Genomic DNA, 12,322 nt, shown 5'->3' on the forward strand with positions numbered 1-12,322 from the left:
CATATTTGGCTTCAAGACTAAGCTTGATAGGTTTGTGGAAGAGATGATATGATGGGGTAGCCTAATTTTGGCAATTAATTGATCTTCACCTATTAGCGGTAGATATGGCCTGTGATGGGATGGTAGATGGGGTGGGATCTGAGTTACTACAGAGAATTCTTTCCTGGGTGTTTGGCTGGTGAGTCTTGTCCATATGCTCAGGGTTTAGCTGATTGCCATATTTGGGGTCGGGAAGGAATTTTCCTCCAGGGCAGATTGGCAGAGGCTCTGGGGGGTTTTCGCCTTTCTCTGCAGCATGGGTCACTTGCTGGAGGATTCTCTGCACCTTGAAGTCTTTAAACCACGATTTGAGGACTTTAGTAGCTCAGACATAGGTTAGAGGTTTGTTACAGGAGTTGGTGGGTAAGATTCTGTGGCCTGCGTTGTGCAGGAGGTCAGACTAGACAATCATAATGGTCCCTTCTGACTTTAAAGTCTATGATTCTGTTATTGTAATCATGGTACAAAGGGGCCTTAAAATTGGGTTAAATCAATAGAGTTTGTTAATTGCAAAATTATGGAATTTCGCTATGGATTTCCTAGTCACTTGAGTGATTTATGGAGTTTTTATTGCACATTTTCATATAGAAATTATCTGTGTAGCAATTGATGTACTGTCATTTGTGTCTTTAAGACTGAATGTAGACATAGTAATGCATTTTCATCAGTGAGGTAACCATTCCTCTTGTCACACGTAGGGCTGTGGAACTGCTGAATGTTTAAAGATAGTCTGCCAAGTTGGCCGCCTAGAGAGGGGAAAGAGTGCAATATTGTATGTAAAATCCCGCCTTTGGACCCAGACCTTTATGAACGTAAGTGCCTATTAATAATTCACAATCTCTCCCCGCTTCTGAAACATGAAAAGTCTTTTTACATCCAGCATGTAAAATCAATTTTGTTTTTTATGCACAGAAAGAAAACCAGAATCATTCGTACTCACTCAAGTCATCAGCCTCATTCAATGTCATAGAGTTCCCTTACAAGAACCTTTCATTTGAAGATATCCATAATTCTACAGTAGTAAGTCATTTATGTCTGAACATGGTTTGGTCCAATGCACATTCAGCTGAAATTAATATAAGAAATAGAATGGTCAAAATGAAGCACATACATTCATCTTCATAATGCTACTAAATTTTAACTAACTCTTAGTTTTATATATTAAAATTATTTATACACATAAAATTAAGAATAAAACCAAACATTTGCAATCTGAAAACTAGAATTCTAGCATTTGGCATGTAGGCTTTCATATATCTATATTGACAATACTGTGCGCAAATAGACCTGGTTAATAGATACAATTCAGTCTACATACTGACAGTCCTGAATCATTCAAAGAGCCTATAAAACTTGTTCTGATGTTCAGGATTATATTTAGTCCTTTATTGGGAAATACAATTTACTGATGTCTTGGTGGTGGTACTACCAAACATATCTTACAGCCCAATTCTGCAGACATATGCGATAAATGCTATTTATCATTTGTCTTTGATGGCTTCACTTGCTTTTTGCCTACTAATCTATCTGCTGGGACTGCTGCTAATATTCCAAAGCTTAGAGAAGCTTTCCAACACCTACCATGTCACAGGGCTTCCCCCCCCACCTTTAACTCTTCCAGAGAAATATTCCCTTCTTCCCCTCCCCACCCATGCCCATTACACTTGCTAGACCCCAGAATGGACAGTGTTAAGTCCTGCACCATTGACAGATGTGAAGTCCAATATCTTGTGACCAAACTGGTGCAATAAGAAAACCAGGAATGGTAGAAATCTTTAGTTTTCTAGTCCTCATGGAGTGGGAGAGTTTGAACTTTAAAATTGACATTATTATTTATTACTATTTTTATTACTAATAATTAATAATAATAATCTGGTACTGCAGTCGTGCCCAACAGCCCCAGTGAAGAACCAGAACTCTATTGCACTAGGCAGTGTACAAATGCAGAACAAAAAGATGAGCTCTGCTCCAAACAGCTTAACAATCAAAGTATAAAGCAGTAGACAACAGAGTGATACAAAGAGGAGGAGAAACAATTAGAAAGCAGTGGTCATCATGACAAACAGGGATCTCGGCTCACCAGCTCTCTAACCATTGTCAAGATTTTTGTAGGCATCACAGCAAAAGAGAGTTTTTACAGAGGGATTTGGAAGAGGACATTCTTATACAGTATCTGGTTTCTAAAATATATTAGTTCCAATTTTCCTCTCCTTCCAAGCCCTATAAGGTTTGATTCTTGGTATTGAGAGGGTGCCTAACTTTAAAATAAAATGCCAAAAATACTTTTAAAAACTGTGAAACATTTGTGAGATACCACACTTCTTCTGTAAAATGTCAAGCATATACAGAATATGCATTTAGTATGGTACAAAGGCTTTCATAGTCTTGGATAATGTGGCTACTTCCAACTCGGGCTGATAAAGCCTTTTTGCCATCATATATTCTCTATCAATTTACAGAAGTGCCATCTCATCCAAAAGAAATGTTAATTCATGGTGAATTAGGATGTGTTTTAAATATGACCGGTTCAAAATATGTATGTCACAAACTGTATGGACAAACTCATTCATGCCACTGCCTAATAAAATGTGATCTGTTGTGTTTTTCATTAGGTTACCACAAATATCACCTGGGGCATTCAACCACAGCCCATGCCAGTGCCAGTGTGGGTTATAATTTTGGCTGTCCTAGCAGGATTATTGCTCCTGGCTGTTCTAGTCTTTGTAATGTACAGGGTAAGCATTATACTTTCGGGGGGGCGGGGGTGTCCATTATTGATGCATCACTGAAAATGACACTAGTAATTTGGTCCTAAACAGTCTGAATATGTTTATCTATTGGGTAAACTGCAGAGTCCATCCATTCATCCTGGGTTGTTGAGCAAGGGAGGAGTTGCAATAAGGGTTGGTGTTTGTGGGAGGACTGGGCTGTTGTTTGGCTCTGTTTCCTTTTTCAGTTAGGATTCCCTGGTTTTAGCGGATGAGCTGAAACTAGAGAGTATGGAGGAAAACCTAAGTGACTGAGTAGTTAGGTTGTTTCTTAAGCGCTCTCACAGTGAGAAATGGCTTGTAAATGACATGACTCTCACTTTCCAAATACGTGTGATTCTCCAAATTACAGATGGGGTTCTTCAAACGGGTGCGACCTCCTCAAGAAGAACAAGAAAGAGAACAGCTGCAACCCCATGAAAACGGCGAAGGAACATCAGAAGCTTAAAAAGAGTTTTATCTGTAACATATTGAAACTGTAAAAATGCCAGCATCTTGGTTACAAATTTTGATTTCCCTCTTAAGGAACAGACACTCCATGACTGCACTACTGTTGATGTCTTTTGGCATTGGGAATAGCCTTAACTACAGATTAAAAGCAATATATTTAAATCTTCCCCTGTATTAATCACATTAATAGATGTGACTAATGCATATGCACTGATTTGGATGTCAAAAACATACACGATATTTAGTGCCATGATTTTGCTAATCTAATTTCAGGAGACACTGTTCTTTGATGCACAGACAAGTGTTGTACAAACGGCTACATAGATTTCACTTACGCTCTGTAAACCAGCAGTTCTCATAGTTAATTGCTAGATTTAGTATGTTCTCTGTTGATGGACATTTACATTCAGACACTACACTTAATTTTCAAGCTCTCGGTGGCTAGATGCACAAAATGAGTATAGCTTGTTTTACAAGTCTGCCTTGATTGCAAAGCTTTTCTGTCCTTAGACTCTTGCTGATGATTTCCCCCAGAAAAGTATACATGGGAATATTCAGCAGGATCATTCCCATTTGCCATCTCTTCTGCATGCTGGTCTCCCTTTCTGTAAGGAGTTGGGGGTTAGCTGCCTCCATGGGACCCTTTCTCCTTCCCCTCCCACTCCTCTTGATTTCATAGATGGTGCTCCACAGGTCTTGGTCTGTATTTTTAACCCAATATAGTTACACTGATACAAACCCTAGTGTGGATGTTGTTATACCAATATAAAGGTTCCTTCTACCAGCATAGCTTAGTACCCTCCTAAACAGAAATAAACTATACCAGTATAAATTCCTTTATGCCAATGTAACTGTGTCCACACTAGTGGTGGTATACTACTTAACTATACCAGGATAGTTGAACTGATGCAACTTTTGTATTTGACGAGCTCTAAGAGTAACAGCAAGGACAGAGCACTTTGGCATGTATTCTAGGTTGCTTGGGGCAGCATCTCCACTGTAAATACCCCAAATGACCAGAGAACCTTTTTGCCGCAAGTTACCTGAAGTTAATAGCTTGTTTAGACTTTCATTTCTGCCTCATGTCCGGTTTTTGGAAAACCAGGACTGATTTTCAGTCTTCTTTGCATTCTTCTTAGCTGAACCACTATTGTATCTGCATTATTACTGAGAAAGTCCAAAGTTAGTAGGGGGTTAATTTGTGTATTGGGCAGCTTGCTTTTTTATCCATTTACATATTGTTTTAGATAGCTGTTTAAATGAAATTACTTTATAATGGAAACCCTGGCCTCACTGAAGTAATGGATTTTACCCACAGCCTTTAATTGTATAGTATTGTTATTATAATCATAGAGGGAGGAATCAGGACCCATGGCATTAGGGGCATGTCCACAAGACATCTGGGGTGAGCCTCCCACCCTGGGTCCACAGAGTTGCTCTAGTGGAGCTCATGCTAGCACTCTAAAAATAGATGTTTTGATTTTGCATCGTGGTCCAGAATTCAGGCTCTTAAGCCCATCCCACCCCACCCCACCCTGGCTTCAGAATCCAAGCTCCAACCTGACCCGTTTACACAGCTGTTTTCACAGTTCTTGTGCAAACCCTGCTAACCTGAGTTTGTGGACCCAGGCTGGGAATCCCAGACGCAGAGTAGACATGCCCTAGATGGCCTTGTTGTATGTGTTTGAAGATGAGACAGGAGTGATTTTTTTATTAAATTCAGCTTCAGTCAAGGCTTGATCCTGCAGTTATACTGCACACCAGATTCCCATTGACGTTAGTGAGAAATCTGCACACAGAAGGACCATTCGATTCTTTGGGTCCAGTCTGAAACTTAGGCTAAGCCTAGAGGTTGAAGAGACTATCAGCAGAGAGAACATGGCTCTGATTCTGCAAACATGTATGTGCTTAAAGAACGTGAGTAGCCACAGTGATTTGAAATCAGTAGGACAACTCACCTGTCTAAGGATGAGCACAGGACTGAGGCCATTATGGGGAGATGGAGAAAAGCACAGGAAAGCTCAGCTCATCTGGGCAGGGTGTTAACATTAGTATTAACTACCCCCTGATTTTACGGTCACGAAAGCGTGTCATTTCTTGGCATTTAGGGTACAAAGGTATCATTTCAGCACAACTGCTGTAACTATGGAAACTTCCATCTGAACTAAGTTACGTAAAGTAATATTTCTTGAAATTATTTGTATTTCTTATGTTCTGCTAAAGAATAACAGCAAATAATTGCCTCCCCTCTTTGATTAAAATCCCTGTACATTCACTAATCTCCAGTTTCATTGTTAGAAAACAGTAACGTAGCTGCAGTGTTCAGGTTACATCATGAATTCAACTGTGCACACAGCCCCCAGTTCAGGACAGCACATACGCACATGCTTAAAGTTAAGCATATGCTTAAGGGATATTTTGAACAGGGATGCTTTCCTGAATTGAGGTCTTTGTTTTTACAATTCAGATTTGGCAATAAGATGATTATAGAATTTATATTTTCTACTGTCATAATAGTTTTCGTAGTGGCCTACAAACGCTACTTGTATTCTTACAGCAAATGTTTTATAATGTCCACTTTTTTATAAAGAAAATGTGATATTTTTGTATGCAATGAATGCCCCTGAAGCAAGTGCTGTGCATAAAATCATATGGCAGATAGCTTATTTAGTCCTCTTTTCAGAGAAACTCCCTTCATAAGTCCAAATTCATGTATATGCACTAACAACTTGTGAAATTATTTAGCCTAAGAGGGCAATTAAAAAAATCCAGATCTTTTATGAGTTTATATAAGTACTCCAACTTACATTATTGCAGCTTTTTATGGTGTATCTTAAAAAGTTAAGATTTATATTGAGAAATTTATATTGTCTGGTACCATACTTGGGCAAGATTCATGAGGTGTAAGGATGTAACCTCACTTGTAGGTTTAAATTTGTCTTTCAAGAAACACTATTAAAGTTCAGTAGTAGATATATTGTTGTTAAGCACAAGTGGGAAGCCAAACTATAGATATATATATATATCTATCAAAAGTCAAAATCTTTTATAAATGTTCACAAATGTCTATATTAGACTTGTAGTTCTATCCTTTAAATTTATGATTGACTAAACGATCTTGATGCTTTTGATACTTTTAAAGAAAGTCTGCTACTGTATTTCCTTTCTTTACTAAAAATTTTGATATCTCTTTACGTATAGCTAAGATTTAAATTCAAACTGAGATTTTAGTATTAGTTATTCCTAAAATTGTGTCCAGCCTTGAATACTTGTAACCTTGTTAAAATGAACTCTCATAGGTATCTTTTGAACGTATTTCAGCTGGAACTAGGGGATTCTTGGTGCTTTTGAAATGTTCACTTTATTAATATATAGCTATGAAAGTGTAGAGCTTTACACAGCAAAAAATGCATTAAAGAAGTTTTTTAGGAGTGTCCACTACTATTTCAGAGGGGTTAAAAGAGATTTTGACCATTTTGGGGGGAGGAGGGAGAAAGATTCAAATTTTAAAACCAGTGCTCATGCCAGAGGGAGCTATGGGGTATCACTACTGAGCACTACCAAATCACATCAGAGAGGAGCATTAGCATGGACAAAATCTAGTCAACTCTGTCTTACTACAGAGTAGGGCCTGTTCCAAAGTCCTATGAACTCAACAGGAGACTTTCCATTTACTTCAGTTGGCTTTCAGTTGGGCTGCTCATGTACAATGCAGCTGTCTGTGAATGGGAAAGAATTAAGGTTATGTAATAGGAAAATAGCAGCCCAGAATGAATGGGTAGGTGGCAGAATGTGCACTGACCTTGTCACTTCCGTGGGGAGATAAGGGCTTCTTTCACTTGTTGATGCAAGAGCTGAGAAACAAGTTTTGTGTACTGTGTACTCCTACCACAAAGAAATGCAACCTTTTGTTCCCTTTAGGATCTAATCCTGGGAGATGCTGAGCTCTCGAAGTTCCTTGGGATCTGAACTTTTTGGTACTCAGTCCCTAGATTTTAGTTCTCATGTGCAATATAACATTAAAATCGGATCTAATTCACTGCCAAGTTGTTTTTAAGTTTAATAGGCCTGACCTAAGACGTGATGTAGCATTTGTTGACTTACAGTAGTCAATATTTTTAAGAACCTTTTACAAAACAAATGTATTAAATTGAGTTGATACATGAATGCTGTAGAAAGAGTTTTGATCACCCACATTGGGTCAGACATAATGAGTATATATTCTAAAGTTTATCAGTTGCTAACTCATTGGTTTGGGTTAATGAGATTTGGTACAATGTTTTTCTCTAAATCCATTGTGGAAAATTTGACGAGTGACTGTACAATAATGTATTTGAGTCTGTAGTGCTACTACTGTTTCATATGTTTGTGCCTCTTATTTCAGTGTAATTTTTTTCAAAAGGTATTTGAAACTTTTTAATACTAGCAAAGGAACTCTAAGTTTAAATGCATTGTCCTTGTAAAAATATTTTACATTATGGTTGAATAACTTGACCCTTGACTTTTGCAAAATAAATAAAGATTTAACATAACATTAGAAACTGCAATGAAAATATTAGTTGAGTGGCCCTTTCTGATCCATAAAGGAAACTTACTTGTTATGACAATGCTGTTTTGAAAATGTAACATTTAATTCTTCATTTTATAACAGACTGGTTTTTGCATGCATTTTGCTAGTGCAATGTTGTCTGCACAAGCAGAAAATTAACTTACTAACAAGACTGCCACAATTTGGGCCACTAGAGTTCCTATCTGTTTGATAAATATATTCATGAATCAAATGGAAATATTTTCAACAGTTACAAAATGGTTTCAAGGGGCCTTACAGAACATTTAAAGAGAGCAATATTCATTTTCAGCCATCTTATTTTTATTAAAATATAAATCACACAAATTGTGTATTGCAGCAGGCAGAACTGTATTAGCATCAGATATGGCTAGCAAGCCTGCCTTATTTTCCTTTTTAAGTCCATTTTTAATCCCAGAAATCCACTGACACCTTACAATTAAAAATGATTTCATTGGGTTATATTTGTATAGCTCTGTATTCAATTACATTTAGAAATCATTTAAAATATTCATGATTGGATAAACAGATTTTCAAAATCTGATTGTACATGTTAGATTGATTATTATTAGAATTTTGGAATAAAATACCTCAATAAAAAAATCTTCTCTGAATTCTTTCAAAGGAATATGCACTTTTAAAAAGTTATATAAAATAGTCAGTGGAAAAGTTCCAGAGTAGCTGCTTGCAGCCCACAAGGATTCACTGAGTATTAAAAGGTGCACATAACACATACGTCACTTTCTCAGCTGAAGTTGCACTTCCAACAAGGGGATTTGTTACTGCAGTAAGGGGAAAGAGAAGCTGGTTGCAATCTATTTTCTCTCATTGCTGGATGACAAACATCTTGCATATCTCAATATCAGGAAGTTACATCTGCAAGGATTCCATGGTCATTATTTTATTGACGGAAAACAGTCACTTTTTATCCTTTCCTTAAATGTGTAAAGTCTGGGAACGAGTGTTTAATTTTCTAGTTGTACATATTAGGACAATTTAATTTCTTGGATTGTTTTCAAATTAACTGTATTCATCTTTATGTTCTGGGTGATTGTAAATATTTTGCTGGACAAAATAAAGGGGTGCATATTATTTTTCTTTTGACTGAATATATGTTTACTTAGGAAGTAGAGCTAACTGAAATTTTTCTAAATTTCAGAAGAATTTGTATGTGGGTGGGTGCTGATTTTTCAACCAGTTTAGACTGGTAGATATTCAGAAATTCAGTGGAAACTTTTTTTTGGCATTTTTCAACTGGCTCGATAAGACACAGCGTCTGCACAAAGGTTGTGTGTCTATAGAACACACATACAGCTCAGGTGGTCAGGTTGCACCTTTTGACCCAGTCCTGCATAGACTTATGCATGTGCTTCCCTTTACACACTGAGTAGTACTATTGTCAGGGCTTTAATGTTCCCTCGGTTCTGCTTCTTTTAAAGACCACGACATGTTGACTGCAGTACAAATAAGAGGAGTACTTGTGGCACCTTAGAGACTAACAAATTTATTTGGGCATAAGCTTTCATGGGCAAAAACCCACTTCATCGGATGCATGCAGTGGAAAATAGAGTAGGAAGATATATATACACAGGGAACATGAAAAAATGGGTGTTGCCATACCAACTGTAACGAGACCAATTAATTAAGGTGGGCTATTATCAGCAGGAGGAAAAAACCTTTTGTAGCGATAATCAGGATGGCCCATTTCAAACAGCTGAGAAGAAGGTGTGAGTAACGGGCTGGGGGGGAGAAATTAACATGGGGAAATAGTTTTTAATTAGTGTAATGACCCATCCACTCCCAGTCTTTATTCAAGCCTAATTTAATGGTGTCCAGTTTGCAAATTAATTCCAATTCTGCAGTATCTTGTTGGAGTCCGTTTTTGAAGGGTTTTTTTGTTGGAGAATTGTGACTTTTAGGTCTGAAATTGAGTGTGCAGGGAGGGTGAAGTGTTCTCTGACTGGTTTTTGAATGTTATAATTCTTGACGTCTGATTTGTGTCCATTTATTCTTTCGCGTAGAGATTGGCCAAACTGGACAATGTACATGGCAGAGGGGCATCGTTGGCACATGATGACATATATCACATTGGTAGATGTGCAGGTGAATGAGCCTCTTATGCTGTGGCTGATGTGATTAGGTCCTATGATGGTTTCCCTTGAATAGATCTGTGGGCAGAGTAGGCAACAGGCTTTGTTGCAAGGATAGGTTCCTGGGTTAGTGTTTTTGTTGTGTGGTGTGTGGTTGCTGGTGAGTATTTGCTTCAGGTTGGGGGGCTGTCTGTAAGCGAGGACTGCCTGCCTGACTAATATCAATTTACCAAAACAAATAGTGGGTTGGATACTAACTAGAGAAAACCAAAAAAGGAGACTAAGAAAGATGTGCAGAATTGTTTACAATATTACAATATTTACAATAATGTCAATATGCTCCATATGACACCTCTTGGCAACAGCAGGAACATAAATGAGGTCTTTTGCTCCACAAGCATAGCTATTGCATGTTTTTTGAGCTAAAGAAAAATTGCTTTAAGTTAGCGGAGAAAGGACACTGGACAAGATGGACAGCTGATATGTAGCCACCATTTTTATCCTGTGAGACAAAGACCAAAATGAGGGGCAACCATTAAAACAGCATAGAAAACCCTCTCTCTAGATCTTCACGTCCAGGCAGTTTTTAAATCTTGCCACTTCTTCTTCCTTCAGAATATCTGTAGCATTTTCGCCTTCCCCCTAGTATAGATACAGCTACATTTTTACCCAGGCCCTAAACTTGTGTTTCATCTACTGCAACCTTTTGAAGACTGATGAATTACTATCATTTCTGAAATTTAAGCAGTAGTTGAGGGAGAGCTCTGAAGACTGCAGGAGCTACGCCCTAAAAGGGACTGCCGGACATAATACCTCAGAGAAAAGAAGTATTCAGGTAAGTGAAACAAATTTTTTATTATTGGCTTTCATATCTTTGCAAGGTTGGTTAAAAAAAGATAAGTCTGATACAATTTTTTTTGGAAATGAACAATTGTAGATATGTCAGAGGTAGTTCCACCTCAATAATTCATCTAAATACAATATTATTCCCCTTTGGAAGCCATCTATCATCTCCAACAACCAATTTTGTCTTTCAGCATTCATTTCATAATTTTTGTACATAACTAATAATTGCATGTTAGTAAACCAAAAGCTTAGTTTAAAAAGTTTAAGGTGGAGAATGGGTCCAACCAACACCCCAAATAACTTATTTTTTAAAAAAATCAATACTTTTTTAAAAGCCCAAATATTAAAACAACTAAAAAATCCAAATATTAGAACATTTGGAAATGAACACTTAAGGGATCCAACCATTTTCCCAGGGCCATACCATCTGTCATCAGTCATCAGCTCAAAGGGGGAAGCAAGTAGCAGACAGAACTAGGAAGTCTTTTATAGCCCCATGTTCCTCATCTTTACATCACTCTATGCAGGGATGCCACATTTAATCCAACCATTCCCGAGGAAAGGTGAAAAAACATTTGAAATCATAAGGGAGCAGACTAAGGTGCAGAGAGATGCACATTTTCCCCCATGCCTGCTCAGCTGGATTCAGCAAGTAGTTATTAGTGGGGGCTTCATTATATTAGACTGGAGCACGAGATCTGGAGAGTCAAACTAATTGTCTATTTTCCAGGTCCAAAAGGAGTGGCAGTAAACCATCAGCGCCCCTGGTTAAAATTAAATTAGATTTTTATTCCTTCAACCCTTCATCTCTATGAAGTCATTATTGATGACAATGAATTAATTACACTGTTCTGTAGAGAATGACATTAAAGTAATTAAATAAGAAAAAGTAAATTAGATTTCGAAAATTCTTTTAGTTTTGATAACGTGTAAAGATTTTTAACCTGATAGTTCCCTTTTAGGTTTGGGAAATCTTTCATTGTTGCGCAATTGTGCAAATATTTCTCCCTTCCTCTTACTCCCCCGCTATGGAAGTTTCTGAGATAAGGACACGTCCATATCTCCCTACAACCTACTATATTTGGCTAATCCGTTGCTTATTGAAAGGCAAATAATAATTGTAAAATTATAGTATGGCCCTTTTTAAAAAAAACAAAAAACAAAAAAACCCTGCACTCACAGTTCAGAATTACGTTTTTGGTGAAGTTTTTTAAGATAAAATGAAATATATAAACTTTGGAAAGCACTGATCCTGCCCAGACAATGGGTGAAATTCTGGCATCGCTGAAGTTAATGGCAGAACTCCCATTCACTTCAATAGGGCCAGGACTTCACCCCGTACCTTTCTCTACTGTGTGTTTAGGCCCCAGTTATATGAACTGCAGGCAAGTGGACTGTTGTGCCCTACACATTTCCAGCAGTCCACCTCCATGTAGTCAACTGCAGGATTGGGGCCCATAATTTATTAATTTCAACACAAACTCCAATTTGCACTTGTCTACATTTCCACTAGAATCCTGCAGACATGAACATGTTTTTAACTTTAAGCATGTAAATAGCTC

General features: G+C 37.6%; 1 protein-coding gene across 1 annotated transcript in view; it reads left to right on the plus strand.

Annotated features, from left to right (window-relative positions):
* ITGAV (integrin subunit alpha V) overlaps positions 1 to 8,904 on the plus strand; it is an 87,236-nt gene extending 78,332 nt beyond the window's left edge. The window contains exons 27-30 of the mRNA XM_074967737.1: positions 738 to 851; positions 952 to 1,059; positions 2,652 to 2,774; positions 3,160 to 8,904. Coding sequence (XP_074823838.1) covers positions 738 to 851; positions 952 to 1,059; positions 2,652 to 2,774; positions 3,160 to 3,255 — 441 coding nt within the window. The 3' untranslated portion in view covers positions 3,256 to 8,904. The remainder of the gene's footprint in view (positions 1 to 737; positions 852 to 951; positions 1,060 to 2,651; positions 2,775 to 3,159) is intronic.
* The last annotated feature ends 3,418 nt before the right edge of the window (positions 8,905 to 12,322 follow it).

The sequence above is a fragment of the Natator depressus genome, chromosome 11 (genome assembly GCF_965152275.1).
Source record: "Natator depressus isolate rNatDep1 chromosome 11, rNatDep2.hap1, whole genome shotgun sequence".
Lineage (NCBI taxonomy): Eukaryota > Metazoa > Chordata > Testudines > Cheloniidae > Natator > Natator depressus.